The sequence below is a fragment of the Salmo trutta genome, chromosome 3 (assembly GCF_901001165.1).
Source record: "Salmo trutta chromosome 3, fSalTru1.1, whole genome shotgun sequence".
Taxonomy (NCBI): domain Eukaryota; kingdom Metazoa; phylum Chordata; class Actinopteri; order Salmoniformes; family Salmonidae; genus Salmo; species Salmo trutta.
Genome location: NC_042959.1, coordinates 52,155,543 through 52,176,099, shown reverse-complemented (window position 1 = coordinate 52,176,099; position 20,557 = coordinate 52,155,543). Strand labels below are relative to the sequence as shown.

At 42.7% G+C, this 20,557-nt stretch overlaps 1 protein-coding gene across 4 annotated transcripts; it reads right to left on the bottom strand.

Annotated features, from left to right (window-relative positions):
• Positions 1–6,210: 6,210 nt before the first annotated feature.
• On the bottom strand, positions 6,211–20,542 carry nek10 (NIMA-related kinase 10). Of its 4 annotated transcripts, none has more exons than XM_029739064.1 (34): positions 20,336–20,542; positions 19,567–19,671; positions 19,338–19,398; positions 17,581–17,717; positions 17,399–17,494; positions 17,230–17,314; positions 17,015–17,056; positions 16,837–16,915; positions 16,681–16,748; positions 16,406–16,485; positions 16,218–16,304; positions 15,804–16,028; positions 15,321–15,460; positions 15,159–15,220; positions 14,589–14,666; positions 14,424–14,488; positions 14,235–14,337; positions 13,699–13,827; positions 13,226–13,363; positions 13,011–13,056; positions 12,440–12,561; positions 12,186–12,288; positions 11,914–11,989; positions 11,545–11,674; positions 11,377–11,447; positions 10,092–10,390; positions 9,931–10,002; positions 9,764–9,818; positions 9,578–9,615; positions 9,384–9,484; positions 9,122–9,232; positions 8,848–8,962; positions 7,251–7,303; positions 6,211–7,099 (listed from the first exon to the last, which is right to left on the bottom strand). In XM_029739064.1, the coding sequence occupies exons 2-34, from the start codon at positions 19,635–19,637 to the stop codon at positions 7,016–7,018; spliced, it is 3,222 nt and encodes a 1,073-aa protein (XP_029594924.1). In that variant the 5' UTR covers positions 19,638–19,671; positions 20,336–20,542; the 3' UTR covers positions 6,211–7,015. The 4 variants fall into 4 exon arrangements, with proteins under 4 accessions (XP_029594924.1, XP_029594906.1, XP_029594915.1 ...); XM_029739046.1 differs by lacking the exon at positions 20,336–20,542 and adding an exon at positions 19,920–20,197 and having other exon boundaries at positions 19,567–19,685; XM_029739055.1 differs by lacking the exon at positions 20,336–20,542 and adding an exon at positions 19,920–20,197.
• Between the last annotated feature and the right edge of the window lie 15 nt (positions 20,543–20,557).

Below are 20,557 nucleotides of genomic sequence, written 5' to 3'. Positions count from 1 at the left end.
TATACCCTGGGTGTGTCTGACTCATTTAAACAAAAACAAAAAAATATTTACACGATCCAGTGCTCCATACAACGGTTGATACTGCCCCCTGTGGTCTTTGTGGAGAATGACACTCAATTGCCTCAGTGGAAAAACTACTGTGTAAACACAATAATATGAAAGATTCAAGAGTGGCGCAACATAGCTTCAGCATGTAAATCAGCTAGAAAGATGTGTCGGCATCGAGTAATTGTCTCTGGCCCCCTCCCAGTTAGGGGGAGGGATAAGCTGTACAGCAGAGTCTCACAACTCAATCGCTGGTTAAAAACTGTTTTCTGTCCCTCCCAAAAGATAGAATTTGAAAATAATTGGCCCTCTTTCTGGTACTCACCCACAAACAGGACCAAGCCTGGCCTGTTGAGGAGTGACGGACTCCATCCTAGCTGGAGGGGTGCTCTCATCTTATCTACGAACATAGACAGGGCTCTAACTCCCCTAGCTCCACAATGAGATAGAGTGCAGGCCAGGCAGCAGGCTGTTAGCCAGCCTGTCAGCTTAGTGGAGTCTGCCACTAGCACAGTCAGTGTAGTCAGCTCAGCTATCCCCATTGAGACCGTGTCTGTGCCTCGACCCAGGTTGGGCAAACTAAACATGGCGGTGTTTGCCTTAGCAATCTCACTGGAATGAAGACCTCCATTCCTGCCATTATTGAAAGAGATTGTGATACCTCACATCTCAAAATAGGGCTACTTAATGTTAGATCACTCACTTCCAAGGCAGTTATAGTGAATTAACTAATCACTGATCATAATCTTGATGTTATTGGCCTGATGAATTTACTGTGTTAAATGAGGCCTCACCTCCTGGTTACACTAGTGACCATGTCCCCCGCGCATCCCGCAAAGGCGGAGGTGTTGCTAACATTTATGATAGCAAATTTAAATTTACAACAACAAAAAAAACTACGATTTCGTCTTTTGAACTTCTAGTCATAAAATCTATGCAGCCTACTCAATTACTTTTTATAGCTACTGTTTACAGGCCTCCTGGGCCATATACAGTGTTCTTCACTGAGTTCCCTGAATTCCTATCGGACCTTGTAGACATGGCAAATAATATTCACATTTTTGGTGACTTTAATATTCAAATGGAAAAGTCCACAGACCTACTCCAAAAGGCTTTCGGAGCCATCATTGACTCAGTGGGTTTGGTCCAACATGTCTCCGGACCTACTCACTGCCACAGACATACTCTGGACCTAGTTTTGTCCCGTGGAATAAATGTTGTGGATCTTAATGTTTACTACGTTTGCAATCGCAAAAAATGATCTGCTCAGACCCCAACCAAGGATAATCAAAAGTCGTGCTATAAATTCTCGGACAACCCAAAGACTCCTACATGCCCTTCCAGACTCCCTCTGCCTACCCAAGGATGTCAGAGTACAAAAATCAGTTAACCACCTAACTGAGGAACTCCATTTAACCTTGCGCAATACCCTAGATGCAGTCGCACCCCTAAAAACAAAAAACATTTGTCATAAGAAACTAGCACCCTGCTATACAGAAAATACCCGAGCTCTGAAGCAAACTTCCAGAAAATTGGAACGGAAATGGCGCTACACCAAACTAGAAGTCTTCCAACTAGCTTGGAAAGACAGTACCGTGCAGTATCGAAGAGCCCTCACTGCTGCTCGATCATCCTATTTTTCCAAGTTAATTGAGGAAAATAAGAACAATCCAAAATGTATTTTTGATACTCTCACAAAGCTAACTAAAAAGCAGCATTCCCCAAGATGGCTTTCACTTCAGCAGTGGTAACTTCATGAACTTCTTTGAGGAAAAGATCATGATCATTAGAAAGCAAATTACGGACTCCTCTTTAAATCTGTGTATTCCTCCAAAGCTCAGTTGTCCTGAGTCTGCACAACTCTGCCAGGACCTAGGATCAAGGGGGACACTCAAGTTTTTTAGTACTATGTCTCTTGACACATTGATGAAAATAATCATGGCCTCTAAACCTTCAAGCTGCATACTGGACCCTATTCCAACTAAACTACTGAAAGAGCTGCTTTTTGTGCTTGGCCCTCCTATGTTGAACATAATAAACGTCTCTCTATCCACCGGATGTGTACCAAACTCACTAAAAGTGGCAGTAATAAAGCCTCTCTTGAAAAAGCCAAACCTTGACCCAGAAAATACACTGCTCAAAAAAATAAAGGGAACACTTAAACAACACAATGTAACTCCAAGTCAATCACACTTCTGTGAAATCAAACTGTCCACTTAGGAAGCAACACTGATTGACAATAAATGTCACATGCTGTTGTGCAAATGGAATAGACAACAGGTGGAAATTATAGGCAATTAGCAAGACACCCCCAATAAAGGAGTGGTTCTGCAGGTGGGGACCACAGACCACTTCTCAGTTCCTATGCTTCCTGGCTGATGTTTTGGTCACTTTTGAATGCTGGCGGTGCTTTCACTCTAGTGGTAGCATGAGACGGAGTCTACAACCCACACAAGTGGCTCAGGTAGTGCAGCTCATCCAGGATGGCACATCAATGCGAGCTGTGGCAAGAAGGTTTGCTGTGTCTGTCAGCGTAGTGTCCAGAGCATGGAGGCGCTACCAGGAGACAGGCCAGTATATCAGGAGACGTGGAGGAGGCCGTAGGAGGGCAACAACCCAGCAGCAGGACCGCTACCTCCGCCTTTGTGCAAGGAGGAGCAGGAGAAGCACTGCCAGAGCCCTGCAAAATGACCTCCAGCAGGCCACAAATGTGCATGTGTCTGCTCAAACGGTCAGAAACAGACTCCATGAGGGTGGTATGAGGGCCCGACGTCCACAGGTGGGGGTTGTGCTTACAGCCCAACACCGTGCAGGACGTTTGGCATTTGCTAGAGAACACCAAGATTGGCAAATTCGCCACTGGCGCCCTGTGCTCTTCACAGATGAAAGCAGGTTCACACTGAGCACGTGACAGACGTGACAGAGTCTGGAGGTGCCGTGGAGAACGTTCTGCTGCCTGCAACATCCTCCAGCATGACCGGTTTGGCGGTGGGTCAGTCATGGTGTGGGGTGGCATTTCTTTGGGGGCCCGCACAGCCCTCCATGTGCTCGCTAGAGGTAGCCTGACTGCCATTAGGTACTGAGATGAGATCCTCAGACCCCTTGTGAGACCATATGCTGGTGCGGTTGGCCCTGGGTTCCTCCTAATGCAAGACAATGCTAGACCTCATGTGGCTGGAGTGTGTCAGCAGTTCCTGCAAGAGGAAGGCATTGATGCTATGGACTGGCCCGCCCGTTCCTCAGTCCTGAATCCAATTGAGCACATCTGGAACATCATGTCTCGGTCCATCCACCAACGCCACGTTGCACCACAGACTGTCCAGGAGTTGGCGGATGCTTTAGTCCAGGTCTGGGAAGAGATCTCTCAGGAGACCATCCGCCACCTCATCAGGAGCATGTCCAGGTGTTGTAGGGAGGTCATACAGGCACGTGGAGGCCACACACACTACTGAGCCTCATTTTGACTTGTTTTAAGGACATTACATCAAACTTGGATCAGCCTGTAGTGTGGTTTTCCACTTTAATTTTGAGTGTGACTCCAAATCCAGACCTCCATGGGTTGATAAATTGGATTTCCATTGATTATTTTTGTGTGATTTTGTTGTCAGCACATTCAACTATGTAAAGAAAAAAGTAGTTAATAAGATTATTTCTTTCATTCAGATCTAGGATGTGTTGTTTAAGTGTTCCCTTTATTTTTTTGAGCAGTATATAAAAAACTATCAGCCTATATCGAATCTCCCATTCCTCTGAATTTATTTTGAAAAATCTGCCTTTTTGAAGACACACAATGTATTCGAAATCCTTCAGTCTGGTTTTAGACCCCATCATAGCACTGAGACTGCACTTGTGAAGGTGGTAAATTACCTTTTAATGGCATTAGACTGAGGCCCTGCATCTGTCCTCGTGCTCCTAGACCTTAGTGCTGTTTTTGATACCATCAATCACCACATTCTTTTGGAGAGATTGGAAACCCAAATTAGTCAACCCGGACAAGTTCTGGCCTGGTTTAGATCTTATCTGTTGGAAAGATATCAGTTTGTCTCTGTGGATGGTTTGTCCTCTGACAAATCAAATGTAAATTTCGGTGTTCCTCAAGGTTCTGTTTTAGGACCACTATTGTTTTCACTATATATTTTACCTCTTGGTGATGTCATTCGGAAACATAATGTTAACTTTCACTGCTATGCGGATGACACACAGCTGTACATTTCGATGAAACATGGTGAAGATCCAAAATTGCCCTCCCTGGAAGCCTGTGTTTCAGACATAAGGAAGTGGATGGCTGCAAATGTTCTACTTTTAAACTCGGACAAAACAGAGATGCTTGTTTTAGGTCCCAAGAAACAAAGATATCTTCTGTTGAATCTGACAATTAATCCTGATGGTTGTACAGCCATCTCAAATAAAACTGTGAAGGACCTCAGCGTTACTCTGGACTCTGATCTCTCTTTTGACGAACATATCAAGCCTGTTTCAAGGACAGCTTTTTTTCATCTACGTAACATTTCAAAAATCAGGAACTTTCTGTCCAAAAATGAGGCAGAAAAATTCATCCATGCTTTTGTCACTTCAAGGTTACTACTGCAATGCTCTACTTTCCGGCTACCCGGATAAAGCACAAAAAAAACGTCAGTTAGTGCTAAACACGGCTGCTAGAATCTTGACTAGAACCAAAAATGTTTATCATATTACTCCAGAGCTAGCCTCTCTACACTGGCTTCCTGTTAAGGCAAGGGCTGATTTCAAGGTTTTACTGCTAACCTACAAAGCATTACATGGGCTTGCTCCTACCTATCTACGGTCACAAGATGCAGGCCTCCTTACTGTCCCTAGAATTTCTAAGCAAACAGCTGGAGGCAGGGCTTTCTCCTATAGAGCTCCATTTTTATGGAATGGTCTGCCTACCCATGTGAGAGACGCAGACTCGGTCTCAACCTTTAAGTCTTTATTGAAGACTCATCTCTTCAGTAGGTCCTATGATTGAGTGTAGTCTGGCCCAGGAGTGTGATGGTGAACGGAAAGGCACTGGAGCAACGAACCACCCTTACTGTCTCTGCCTGGCCGGTTCCCCTCTCTCCATAGGGATTCTCTGCCTCTAACCCTATTACAGGGGCTGAGTCACTGGCTTACTGGTGCTCTTCCATGCCATCCCTAGGAGGGGTACGTTGCTTGAGTGGGTTGAGTGACTGACGTGATCTTCCTTTCTGGGTTGGCGTCCCCCCCCTTGGGTTGTGCCGTGGCGGAGATCTTTGTGGGCTATACTCAGCCTTGTCTCAGGATGGTAAGTTGGTGGTTGAAGATATCCCTCTAGTGGTGTGGGGGCTGTGCTTTGGCAAAGTGGGTGGGGTTATATCCTGCCTGTTTGGCCCTGTCCGGGGGTATCGTCGGATGGGGCCACAGTGTCTCCCGACCCCTGCTGTCTCAGCCTCCAGTATTTATGCTGCAGTAGTTTGTGTCGGGCGGCTAGGGTCAGTCTGTTATATCTGGAGTATTTCTCCTGTTTTATCCGGTGTCCTGTGAGAATTCAAGTATGCTCTCTCTAATTCTTTCTTTCTCTCAGAGGACCTGAGCCATAGGACCATGCCTCAGGGCTACCTGGCCAGATGACTCCTTGCTGTCCCCAGTCCACCTGGCCATGCTGCTGCTCCAGTTTCAACTGTTTTGCCTGTGGCTATGGAACCCTGACCTGTTCACCGGACGTGCTACCTGTCCCAGACCTGCTGTTTTCAACTCCCTAGAGACAGCAGGAGCAGTAGAGATACTCTGAATGATCAGCTATGAAAAGCCAACTGACATTTACTCCTGAGGTGCTGACCTGTTGCACCCTCGACAACAACTGTGATTATTATTATTTGACCCTGCTGGTCATATATGAACATTTGAACATTTGAACATCTTGGCCATGTTCTGTTATAATCTCCACCCGGCACAGCAAGAAGAGGACTGGCCACCCCTCATAGCCTGGTTCCTCTCTAGGTTTCTTCCCAGGTTCTGGCCTTTCTTGGGAGTTTTTCCTAGTCACCGTGCTTCTACACCTGCATTGCTTGCTGTTTGGGGTTTTAGGCTGGGTTTCTGTAGAGCACTTTGTGACATCAGCAGATGTAAAAAGGGCTTTATAAATACATTTGATTGAATAATCTAAAGCCAAACATACAAACAGGATTCTCCACAGCAACAGATTTATTTCCCATGTAATGGAAATACATGCAATAGTTTCTATTTTCACACAGACCTGAGGACACGAATACCTGTCTGTCGAAAGTTAAACATAGGTAGAAAGTGCATCTAGCTTCACCTGAGATTTCCTCAAAGCATAGCTGTTTAGAAACAAATTAAAATGTACAATTAATAACGTTTAACATAGAATATCATCTGGAAGTAGACTATTTAACTGTGCAAAAGTCCTCAACAACAACAACAAACAAGTCATTGTATAGCGACATTAGGAACATGCCGTCTGATGCAGGTCAGACAATACCAGAGATAAAGCAGTAAAATCCCTATCCTGAGTCTACTTAAGAGTTAAAGAAAGTGTAACCTGAGAGAGAGAGATCACAAAATAATCACACAAACCTCACACAAGCACACAACACTGAGAAAGACCCTAGAAACTGTACAGATTTGTACATATAATCAATGCATGAGTACATTAGCTCAGTGCAAACTCAAAGAGGAAAAACTGCAAGTGACCATACAGCTTTAATTTCCTAGGCCATAAATAGTCCAATATGCATATGTTTTGGAGAAGTATGACTGCTTTCTTTGACCCGAAATCAGTACTCCTACCCTATTTGTCTCTGTTTGAGCCTTTCGTGAAACACTTCACTTTTATGCAGACTGTGTATCATTGATCTACTTCCTTCTCAAGGTTATCAGCCTCTCAAAGAAATGTAGTGCTAGCCCATTTTGACAGTGTGACTGGAAAACATTAGCATGCTAATAAAGATATGCTTTATAAGGGTGGTGGTCACTTGTTTGTCCCTGTTGCACCCTGGTCAATCCTCATTGCGTTGTAGTATCCATTCTCCTCCAGAACCTCCTCTATAATGGCCTGAAATAAAAGATCACTTATAGCATTCATATTTCCTAACCAGTTTCTCAGTTCCAGCCAGACATAGACATCCACATGTCCAGAAATATGTCAACTACAACAGGCTATCCTACTGTATTTATTTCTATACATAAAAAAAACAAATACTAACCTGCATTTGCTCATAGCTGATTCCCTCCTTGAGATCACCATTTTCCATATCACCTGTAGCACAAAGTTACATTTTAGGCTTCTAAACACCTAGACAAGAGTTATAGCGACCCCCGTGGGAGACAACGTGAGAACACAACACTCATCATGTAGCTTTGGTTCTTGGCTCAGTATTCTGTTAGATTGCTACGTTTAACCAGTATGCAATAGCACTGAGGTTAGGGTACCTTGCTTGCAGGGTTGGGGGGTAATGGATTACATGTAAGGGATTACAAAAAAAACGTTACCAGCAAAAATATTGTAATCAGATTACAGATACTTTGGAAAAACTAGATAATTACTTCAAGGATTACTTTTAAATTCAGAAAGGATGTTTGTGAGAAAAAAAATCTTTGACACTTCTCTGTTTTCTCAATGACGTTCAAATCAGCCTTGAAAAAAGGTGCAAGTTTAAGTTTGTTCCACCTGAGCGAGTCTGACCACAAGTCAGAGACCACTATGATGACACACCAAATGGGTTTGATGGATCGCAGGAAAAGAGCAGGAATAAGCAGTCCAAGCTATGTCTTCCAATGGTGCGACTGCTGTCGGCATCCAAAGCTGATCCAACTTGAAGGAAAGGATGACAGCAGTGGTGTAGTCTACGGGGATACGGATATCACTTGATATCTACATAGCGCATTGATGTGAATCACACTGCTGCTCTCTTATTTAGCTATTGTGGTTGTTGTGGATGGCTGTTCACAAACCTAAATGTGTATTTGAATGGTTGAATGGTTGAATTTAAGAAGTTTAAGCTGCCTATCAATCATTGTTTTTGAAACCAGTGGACAGCCAGTGAAAAAAACGTAGAAACGCCTCATGAGCTTAGTTCAACTGTCACACTCCATGAGAACCAAACATATAAGCTTGTTTTACTCCAATGTTTGTAAACACTGTATAGCCTCATAACATGGTTAAAACGATAATTGTGATATCATGGATAGTCAGTCCTTGCATCCGTAGCTCTGTCTATTAATCTGAGAGTGGTTACATTTCTCCAGGCCCATCCCTCAGCTTTTTACCAAAACAGAGGCGGGGCGACCGTTTTGTTATTGTTTCATCTGTGGATTTAAACAGCTGCATATTATCAGGATATCAAAGTGTCACCAACAAAAAGGTAAACAATAGGCCTATAGCAAATGCAGCATATGGCATTCCTTTTACACATGCAAATAGCACTTTTCAGGAGTGCTCAAAGCATGCCATTCCAAGAGAGCAGAATTTATTTTTCAACTCGAATCAATAAGCCCAATCAGTCCTCCATGATAACAATCGTAAATCATAAACAACAGAGTAGGGCTGGCTAATAAGTCCTTAGTTTTGGGGTCATGCTCAGGTAAAACAATTAGGCTAATCTATACTTCCACATTTCCAAGTCCTATTCTTGAAGATCCAGGGTGTAAAACATTTATTAGAATGACTGGAATTCTGATAGACTTTGGTTTTAATGTAAATATATAATCTAATCATATTATTATATGTAGTAGAAAGTGATTAGTTAGAAGAAGCCTACATAACCAACCCATAGAGTAAAATGTAACATCCAAGTAACTTACCCAACTCTGCTTGCTTGGCAGCACCTAGATGGTCTCCTCCAAAAGACTGGACCAGAGACCACCAGTCTGAGCTGGCAGAGCCTGACTCCATTAGCTCTGGAGACCCCTGGAGCAGCTGGAAACAAAATGGAGATCAACACATACGGATTTAACCCGTTAGATGAACTAGACTAGTATATAGGCTTACAATGCCACGCTGACTACTGCAGCGCAACTCCATAGTTGAGGCAGACCGCTCTAACGTTGCTGTAAGTTCCTGGTCTCTTGTACTTACCTTGTTAAGCTCCACCTTGAGATTGTAGGGACTGCTTTTGTAGTGGAACAGGGACTTTTTGAATCTCTCAATCGCCCGCCGTTTGACACTGTGCTGAAGAGCTGGGGGAAGCTGGACATAAAATGGTTAAAAACAGTACGATTTAAAATATAATGGCTCAAATGTCTAGACATTCTGTATACACCAACCAACTGGTACATAGTTGTCATTATTATTACCGGAACTCTAAAGCAAATGAAAATTAAAGTACATATAGACTTACCTGAGTGATGTAAATGATCTTATGCAGTTGTACCAGGAGTCGTTGGACGGGATCATCGATCTGCCGAACCTTCCTCTGAGACACATAGATTCCTGCTGACACTATGAAACCCACATGTTTATCAGTTGAGTTGAACCCACTTAACCAAAGTTGAAGGAGGAAAGAAGAACATCCTTCAAAATGACCCAGTTTACCTGGTCGAGGTTTTGGCTTCGGAACAGCAAACTCACCACTGAGGAAAACAGGATGGTTATTTTAGCCCTTGACTGACAAACTGTTGTCATGACACAAACAGTATAGGCACTCTTCAGATGAAATGATGATATGGGTAACATTCAACAACATATAATATATCAGAGTATGATCGTATATAGACTCACCCAGCTAAGTTTGGTTCATCTACCACGGAAGCGCTGACGCTACTCTTTATCGGCCCTTTAACAATAAAAAAAGATAAATTTATTCCAATCCAAACATTACACTTGGAAATACTCCTAGTAATTGAATGATCTAAATTCAAGTGAGCATTTTGAATTCAAGTGCTCACCAGCGTCTTTATACCCCGAGACAGTGGAGATGTTGGTATGAGAGGGATCTAGATCTTTATCTGAGCCATTATCTATATAAACACATAGATCATAATCAACATGGTAGCAAATGTTTTATGAGAAACATTAATTACGGCCATATAATCCAAGGAAGATTTACCTTGGCTGTGTATTTTTTTGCTTTGGTTTGAGCTGTGGCCTAAAGAGAAGTATGGTACCATGGACTCATCAGTCCTACTAGTGGTTTTCTCCTGGTCTTTAGAGGAGTGGCAGCAGCTGACCCTGCCCCTATGGCTCTCCAGGAAGTACTTCTGTGCTCGCTTCCTGTCTCGCTCCGCCCTCTTCTCCAAAGCATTCTGGGAAGTATACAAACTGTCCATGAACCTCATCATGATGTCAGAGATCTTGGAGCTGACTTCCACGATGTCTGGACGCAAGTCTGCGTCAGCTGTCAGGCACCTGAGGGGTATTATGGGAGTTATTTAGGTAGTAATCAGATAATGTAGCATCTTATCAAGCATTGTCCATCATTGATTTGAGTGATGCAATGTGTGATCACTGCCTGGTACGGCAATTGCTCTGCCTCTGACCGCAAGGCACTACAGAGGGTAGTGCGTACGGCCAAGTACATCACTGGGGCTAAGCTGCCTGCCATCCGGGACCTCTACACCAGGCGGTGTCAGAGGAAGGCCCTAACAATTGTCAAAGACCCCAGCCACCCCAGTCATAGACTGTTCTCTCTACTACCGCATGGCAAGCGGTACCGGAGTGCCAAGTCGAGGACAAAAAGGCTTCTCAACAGTTTTTACCCCCAAGCCATAAGTCTCCTGAACAGGTAATCAAATGGCTAACCGGGCTATCTGCATTGTGTCCCACCCACCACCCGACAACCCCTATTTTTATGCTGCTGCTACTCTCTGTTTATCATATATGCATAGTCACTTTAACTATACATTCATGTACATACTACCTCAATTGGGCCGACCAACCAGTGCTCCCGCACATTGGCTAACCGGGCTATCTGCATTGTGTCCCACCACCCGCCAACCCCTCTTTTATACTACTGCTACTCTCTGTTCATCATATATGCATAGTCACTTTAACCATATCTACATGTACATACTACCTCAATCAGCCTGACTAACCGGTGTCTGTATGTAGCCTCGCTACTTTTATAGCCTCGCTACTGTATATAGCCTGTCTTTTTACTGTTGTTTTATTTCTTTACCTACCTATTGTTCACCTAATACCTTTTTTGCATTATTGGTTAGAGCCTGTAAGTAAGCATTTCACTGTAAGGTCTACACCTGTTGTATTCGGCGCACGTGACAAATAAACTTTGAATTGATTTGATTCTTTGCTATCCACATCAAAGATATTTAAGTGAAACATAAATGAATTAACTTTATCATATTTGTATACTTCTATACTGTATTTATACTTACCATTTAATCATGTCTGTGACTCTCTCTGAGAAAATGCCTTCCACCACTGGTTCATAGACTGCCTCCACAATCTACCAAACACAAACCACAGTTTAGCAACAATAGCCCTAGATACATAGAGAACCTATGTGAGTAGTGTGTGTGTGTATACGTGCGTTTGCGTGTTACCTTGGTGGCGAGGGAGAGCATGTTGCTGCTGTAGAATGGAGGCCTCAGTGTGGCCATCTGATAGAGGATACATCCGCTAGCCCAGACATCAGCCTTCTCCCCATACGGCTCACTCTTCACTATCTCTGGACTACACACACACACACACACACACACACACACACACACACACACACACACACACACACACACACACACACACACACACACGCACAATGGCAGTTGTAGAGATCATTCAAATGATATTGGAGTGTCAGTAATGAAGCTTGATAAAGGCAGTCGTGCCTTAGAGACGACCTACTTCATCATCAGGACAGATCTACCTGAAATCTCCCCTGAGTATGAGTAACTATTATACACATAACTCACCAGGAGTACAGTATGGTCCCAACCACTGATGTTAGCTTGCTGTTCTCCTGTTTCTGTTTAGCCAGACCAAAGTCAGCTGAAATGGATTCAGGTCAAATGTTTTACCGACACGTATACCTTCAGGCATAAGGACATGATGTACGTAAAATGAATGATAAGTGGTTTGCGGAAGATTTTGACTCATTCATATTTACGTGTGCCTCTGGTTTTAGTACAAGATGCCATGAGGAGGGAGAAATAGAGCATGAAAAGGACAACTGTGATTGACTGACTGATAGTGACTTTGTCCCTCTCTCCCAGCATGACGTTATTAGGAGTGAGGTCTCGGTGGACGATCCTCTTCTCCTTGTGCAGGTACCTTAAAGCCAGACACATCTGAGGAATTTCATCGGGAGAAGAAAAACAAGGACATGCATTCTTTAGTAAACAACATCATAGCATTGATTGATTGATTGATTCATAGCAATTATCCAAGAGAGAATTCAAAGTCACAGTAGCTTTGTTGTCAGTGTTGTCAGACACTTACCTGGATGAATATGTTCCAAAGTCTCTCCTCTGTGAATTGCTGCTCCTTCTCTTTCAGAGAGTTGAAATGGTCCCAGAGGGGAACACCTTCTATCAACTCCATGACAATGTACAGCCTGTCACCTGAAACAGTGTTCATAGCCATTTATAAAGCTGATATCTTAATAATGTTAACTCGCTGCTTTGTGTGATGTATTGTTGTCTCTACCTTCTTGCCCCTTGTGATGTTGTCTGTGCCCAATAATGTTTGTACCATGTTTTGTTCTGCTACCATGCTGTGTTGCTACCATGCTGTGTTGTCATGTGCTGCTGCCTTGCTATGTTGTCGTCTTAGGTCTCGCTTCATGTAGTGTTGTGTTGTCTCTCTCGTTGTGATGTGTGTTTTGTCCTATATTTATATTGTATTTATTTTCATTTTTAATCCCAGGTCCCGTCCCCGCAAGAGGCCTTTTGCCTTTTGGTAGGCCGTCATTGTAAATAAGAATTTGTTCTTAACTGACTTGCCTAGTTAAATAAATGTTAAATAAAAAATACAGAAATTAAAAAAATATTGGTGTGTGTCTGACACTTACCTTTCAAGAATGTCTTGTAATATTTCACAACATTTGGATGGGTCATCTTCAGGGAACAGAGAAAAAAGGCATGAGTGCTCATCATTCAAAAAGAAGTACTGACTGGTGTGTTGTAGGTAATACTGTATATAACCACATGGTAGAATATCAACAAACAAAAGCTACGTGTGAGACATGAACTACTGTATCTGGCTGATAGTAAACCAAATGCTAACCTGTTCCTTAATGATGGTGAGCTCAGACACTATCTTCTCCACGTTGCTGTCTCTGGACTTCTTATCTTTACCAAAGGCAGGGTTGTGGAGATTCAGTTCCTTCAGAGCCAGAAGGTTCTGACCACTCTGTTTCCTCACCTGTCAGCACAACCGCACACAACAATCAAAACCAGATAGGTAGAAAATATACCAGAAAGAATGTTAAAGACATGTGTGGAGTGATATTAGTGCCAAAATACACTTCAGATTCAATTTCTTTTGCCACTAAAATCCCTCCATAGTCATGCCAAATGGTACAAATTCAAACTCAAGCATGTAGAGGTAGCAACATTCTAGTGATCATGAGTCCTTGAAATCAAAGCACAATCAGACATGCCACATCAATCACAACCACATTGTAATGGTTGTCATGTGTCCACTCATACATGCACGTTAAGGTTGGCACTGATGAATGGCTCAGTGGGAGGCTCTACCTTGAACACACTGCCGAAGGCCCCAGTGCCTAGATGGTCCAGTATGGAGTAGCCATTGATCACTCTCAGAGGAGGGCGGTTCTGGTCGACAGTCTCAATATTCTCCCTCAGGCTGTCCAATTCCTCCTGCTAAAGGCAAGCCAACACACGCCAGTAAACAATCCTCACAGAGTGGAGTAGGGTAGTAATGACGGCAGAGAATAGTTCATGTAAATAGTAAATTAATCATTCTTCTGATTATACGGGGCTTTACATTACAATTTAAAAGGAGACAGGAGAGGGCCCTTGAATGTACAGGTAACTGTCAAAATAATGGAAACACTTGAGTAAATGAGGGATAAAAAGTATATTGAAAGCAGGTGCTTCCACAATAGAGTTCCAGACACTTGTAGAATCTATGCCAAGATGCATTGAAGCTGTTTTGGCTCCTGGTGGCCCAACACCCTTTTAAGACACTATATGTTGGTGTTTCCTTTATTTTGGCAGTTACCTATATGTTACGTATAATCGTCTTTACAGTATAGCAGTTTTCTCACAGTGTAGAGAGAAACTTTTGCTTGAAGTGCTTCATAGACAGTGATGTCTCTCACATAATGTCCAACATCAATGAACAGCTCAAATAAATCTGTAGGAAAGAGCCTGAAACATGATTTTTTTTTAAATACATTTTCTGAAAGAAACAAATATGTACATTGACTTTAAGAAACAGTGTCTTATGTCATCACCTTTTAAACAGATGTCGGTTACATTCCATGCTGAAGAGGAAACGTAGGGTCCGAAATGCATAGCACTGTCAACATCAACAATAACATAATGACAATCATTGTAGTATAAGGGCAAACATGACATGATAATTGTAATTACACCATTATGTAATGCATGTGTAATACCTGTAGGGATATTGCTTTTGGTCCATTGAGAAAGCTTTGTGGCAGAATCAATTTCACAATTACATAGACCCCATTCTCCTGACAAAGCAAAGGGAAGGCATTTCAAAAATGCCCTTTCCACTAACACAATTCTGAATCAATATCATAGTTGTCACGTCCTGACCAGCAGATGGAGCTGTTATAGTAGTATTGGGGTCAGGACGTGGCAGTCTTGTGTGTGTGTGTAAATGTTCTGTGTTGGTCTTGTGACTCCTGATCAGGAACAGCTGGGGATCGTTGTTCCTGATTGGGAGTCATATATGTAGGAGTATGTTTGTCACTTGGTTTTATGGGTAGTTGTTTTGCACTGCGTTTGATTAGCCTGCAAACTGTTGCTGTCGTGTTATTTGTTTTGTCAGTGGATACTTTACTACTTTTTTTAAAATTAAATATGAGTATTCACATACCTGCTGCGCCTTGGTCTTCTCTCCATGACAACTTATGTGACAATAGTCCTATATATTGTCCAGTTCATTGGCCGTTCTAATGCCAGCCAACACTCTGTTTCTGTTTGTGGCTAGGTGCCCTTACCTGAACCACCTGATGTGCAGTGGTGTCATCCAAAACGAGCTCAGTCAGAGCCGCACAGCATGCTGCAATAAAGACAGACATTTACACAAGATCATGTTGAACGTAGATCAATCTATAATATCTATAGTCAAAATATCCAACATGTCCAGTGTATGTTCCTACCTGACTGTAGAGACATGGTGTCGTCCACATCCTCCTGTAGACTGAGCTCCTCACTGACGTGCTGTCTCTGGATGCATCCCGCTGCATTGGCGCTGCAGAGGGCCTCGATAGAGGAGCGGTCCGAAACGTACGCCCGCTCACTGGAACAGACAACATACAGTACATTACGGAACCCTACTGGTCTGAGTTGCATACCACTTTCTCATCATCTGAATTTCCTCATGGTCATAATAACCACCAACCAATGTTTCAACCACTGTCTTTGACCCACTAAACTCTCGAGTAAGTCTTGACAATACTATATTAGCTTAACCAGAGGTTGCATACCATTTTCCCATAATCACAATTTACTCAAGGTCATAATATGCACTAACCTAGGTCTCACCCAATATACTGCGTTTGACCCAGTGAACTCCTGAGTAGTCTATGCTCTCCATGAACTTTTATGATACTTCTTTAGTCTATCCAGAGGTAGCCTCTCACCTGTTGAGGATGTGGAGCAGCTGTTGCACCCCTCCCCAGGTGCGTATCTCGGCGCTGGTGTCTGGCTCCTCACACAGCTGGACCAGGACCCACACTACGCTCCACAGCAGCTTCAGGTGCTCCCCGTGCAGCAGGCTGAGCAGCACCGGCAGGCCCTCGCACTCCCTCACCTGCTCCCGCACCTGCCGCACCGGGGAAAGCAGCCGCAGCAACTCTGCACTCATCCTGAAAGGGACACAGAGAAAAATGGATATGCAAAACACATATCAAAGCAAGACATTGGAAAGTGCATCTTATTGCTAGTGATATAGTGAGTGATGTTGTTGATGGGGGTGTTATTGTTATTTTGAAGCAACTTTGTTGTGCAAAGATGAACGCATAGAGTGTGACTGATTAGGGAGGTAGGTACTGTACCTTTTGGACAGTAAGTCATAATCTTGTAGTATAACAAGAAGATTATCCACGATTGACAACTCTCCTATCTTCTTCTTGCATTCTGAACTAGGGGATAGATCAAGTGATGTATTTAAGTGTTAGCTACAGTGTATACTTTGACTAAAGGTATGCATGATGTCCCAAGGTCCCTTTATAAGAGCAGTTACCTCTCAGCCAATGAGGTGAGTGCTAGGAGGGCACCTAGTAACACGCTGCTGTCACGTGTTGATAGGAGCTTTACCAGGGTCTGAGCATGAGCATGAAATCTTACATCATTATATGCTCATTAGTTACTACTTTCCAAGACAGAAAAAAACAAAAACCTATCCACAAGTAATGGGGAGCAGACATTGGACTAACAGTCAGTTAGGAGTACAGCTCTTCATGTAACACAATCCCACTGTATATTGTATGAGGCAGTGAAATTTGTTCAATTGTTTACCTTATGAGCGCCACTCTCAATAACCCACTGCCTTTGGTCCTCCACTGCAGACAGTTTCTGAAACATATCTATTCAGGAATGAAGAGACAAGGAACAATAAGGAAGGACATTGAGGGAAATACAGGCTACTTTTTGGGGGGGGATTTGATAACTCACACGTCATGGTGACCAACTTCTCCATGGCAAATGTCTGCTCTCCACACCCCAGATAACTGCTGCACACCAACTCCATGTACTAAAGAGGGAGGAAAAGGGATAGAAAGTGACAGCTATAAAAAGCAACACAGGACTGTCAGACTAGAAGGTTTTTTAAATAGATTTAAAGTACATTTACCCTTGCGAGAAGATCGACACCTTGGAGTTGATGAAAAACTCTCTGAAAAGAGAGGATATGATGAGAATTAAAAAGATACCTGAAATCAGAGTGTTGAATTGTCCTAGTTGCTTGTCAGGTTTTTGTCAACAAGTCAAAAGAGAAAGGCAGCACGAGTCATATCTATTTTACATCATACGAAGTTGAAGGAAGAAAAGGCCCATCATTTGTTTTACCTGATAAAGTGGTTCTCTTACAAGCAATCGTAGACAGATGAGCACTCTAAGGACAGACTCAGGTGGTGCATGGTCGACCCAGTCACTACAAAGGAAGTACACACACAACTGAGCAACTTTCAAGACCTTCATCAGCTGCACAAAAATTGTTGAAACCATATGAAACTACCTGCACAGTCTGTTCTTGACCAAAGAGGTAAGGATCTCCAAAAAAAGCTGATGTTGAGGATGACTGTTGAAACAATGTTGATTTCTGTATGTTGCACTATTAGAAGGAAAGATGTGTAAGAAAAGTTAATTATGTGATCAATCATATTCAAGGAATCCTAAATGCATTATTTAGGGATATACCTGAATTTCTCCAGCTCAGGATCTTCAGAGGTTATGTGAATCTGACTCCTATTGTTGATGGCAGTATTTGGCTGAAGAGTGGTCTGGGATCTTCCTCCACTGTTGCGGACCTTACATGACTGACTCAATACTGCCACCTGGAATGTCAGGCAGACAAACCTGATCACATCATACTGTACAGTCGTGGCCAAAAGTTTTGAGAACGGCACAAATATTAATTTTCACAAAGTCTGCTGCCTCAGTTTGTATGATGGCAATTTGCATATACTTCAGAATGTTATGAAGAATGATCAGATGAATTGCAAAGTCCCTCTTTGCCATGCAAATGAACTGAATCCCCAAACAACATTTCCACTGCATTTCAGCCCTGCCACAAAAGGACCAGCTGACATCATGTCAGTGATTCTCTCGTTAACACAGGTGTGAGTGTTGATGAGGAGAAGGCTGGAGATCACTCTGTCATGCTGATTGAGATCGAATAACAGACTGGAAGCTTCAAAAGGCAGGTGGTGCTTGGAATCATTGTTCTTCCTCTGTCAAATATGGTTACCTGCAAGGAAACACGTGCCGTCATCATTGCTTTGCACAAAAAGGGCTTCACAGGCAAGGATATTGCTGCCAGTAAGATTGCACCTAAATCAACCATTTATCGGATCATCAAGAACTTCAAGGAGAGCGGTTCAATTGTTGTGAAGAAGGCTTCAGGGCACCCAAGAAAGTCCAGCAAGCGCCAGGACTGTCTCCTAAAGTTGATTCAGCTGCGGGATTGGGGCACCACCAGTACAACTTGCTCAGGAATGGTAGCAGGCAGGGATGAGTGCATCTGCACGCACAGTGAGGCGAAAACTTTTGGAGGATGGCCTGGTGTCAAGAAGGGCAGCAAAGAAGCCACTTCTCTCCAGGAAAAACATCAGGGACAGACTGATATTCTGCAAAAGGTACAGGGATTGGACTGCTGAGGACTGGGGTAAAGTCATTTTCTCTGATGAATCCCCTTTCCGATTGTTTGGGGCATCCGGAAAAGCGCTACCATCAGTCCTGTGTCATGCCAACAGTAAAGCATCCTGAGACCATTCATGTGTGGGGTTGCTTCTCAGCCAAGGGAGTGGGCTCACTCACAATTTTGCCTAAGGACACCGCCACGAATAAAGAATAGTACCAACACATCCTCCGAGAGCAACTTCTCCCAACCATCCAGGAACAGTTTGTGATGAACAATGCCTTTTCCAGCATGATGGAGCACCTTGCCATAAGGAAAAAGTGATAACTAAGTGGCTCGGTGAACAAAACATTGATATTTTGGGTCCATGGCCAGGAAACTCCCCAGACCTTAATCCCATTGAGAACTTGTGGTCAATCCTCAAGAGGCGGGTGGACAAACAAAACCCCACAAATTCTGACAATCTCCAAGCAGTGATTATGCAAGAATGGGGTGACATCAGTCAGGATGTGGCCCAGATGTTAATTGACAGCATGCCAGGGCGGATTGCAGAGGTCTTGAAAAAGAAGGGTCAACACTGCAAATATTGACTCTTTGCATCAACTTCATGTAATAGTCAATAAAAGCCTTTGACACTTATGAAATGCTTGTAATTATACTTCAATATTCCATAGTAACATCTGACAAAAATATCTAAAGACACTGAGGCAGCAGACTTTGTGAAAATTAATATTTGTGTCATTCTCAAAACTTTTGGCCACGACTGTACAACACAAAATAGAGGGTTCGACATTCAGCTGAACTGACATGTCCTTACCTGGTGTCTGTGAGCATTAGTTTCAAGCAGGGACAGTAGTTTCCTGAGACCATGTGATTCTCTAAAAATGTAACATTTTGGTCAATCCTTTTATTCCAGTCAAAACAGGGTATCAGTTGTGTGCGAATATTTTAGTTGAAAATGTCCCAAAAAAACTAGGCCTATTTTGACATTATGTATGTGCAGTATCTGAATTGACTGAAACTGAAATTACTTCAATACATCTTACTTGTTGTCTGGTCCCTTTAACTTCTGGAGTAGTTTGTCTGCTCTTCTCACCTTTTTAACTGGGTTGGGCATTATACAAATTCCCTTCTGCTTCCATGGGTCATACCTGAGGTACAACTTCTGATAATTGACACAATATAACAATGTATTCAATATCATGGCATTTGGTACATTGTAACTGCTCTCAATATACAAATAAGCATAGTCTGTTTTAGAAACATTAGCCTAGCGGTAGCTAGTAACACTGAACAACAACAGGTGCGACATAGTTCAGGAATAATGCAGCCATCCACTACAAGGAACACAAAACAAAGGAGAAACATGATTCCTTTGAGCCAATGAGCAGTCCCTTACCCTCCTTCACCATGGCAAATATGTAGGATACACCTGTTATTTTATTATTCTTTTTTTCTTTCAAGCTTGTTTTCTCCTTCAAGGTTGCAGTTTATTCATGGGCATATTATGGGAAAGTATGTGCCCGAATTGGAAAAGGTCATACTGAAATTGATGATAGTTTTAACCAATAGGTGGAAGCAACATTATTATGTGGTAGTTTCTATGGATACAACTGACGCCTTTTCGCATTCCGTCACCAGATAATTTTGTTTTTGGAATGTAGTTGTTTCTTGTTCCCCTGTTATTATAGCTCAGTGGGTGTTCCAGTTTCACCAAGTGCATAAATAAACACATTAATACAAAATAACTGTAAATTAACAAGTAGGTTAATAGCTCTTATTTTGATTAATATTTATTTTTCATACACTACTAACCTGTGTGCATCGATCTATATGCAAAATAAACTTCCGATTTTGGAAAGTTAAGTAGATGCAGAGTTTCTGTCTGGTTTCTGTTGATGGAAAATAAACAAGATGAAAACAGAGATTATCTAAACTTTTAGCAAAAATGTAACACTTTTGTCGCGATAGCATGTGGATAACTCAGGCAATGAACAAACTACCGCGAGATGTTTGGTCCTTAATTTTTGCTATTCA

Bases quoted from the DNA above. Each gene is read 5' to 3' on its own strand.
- nek10 (XM_029739038.1), bottom strand. From the start codon at position 19,724: ATGATATTGAATACATTGTTATATTGTGTCAATTATCAGAAGTTGTAC. The intron at 14,667-15,158 runs GTAAGGGCACCT...TTGCTTTGTCAG, and splicing joins CTGCACATCAGGTGGTTCAG to GAGAATGGGGTCTATGTAAT. The intron at 11,675-11,913 runs GTGAGTTATGTG...GTGTGTGTGTAG, and splicing joins GGGACCATACTGTACTCCTG to TCCAGAGATAGTGAAGAGTG.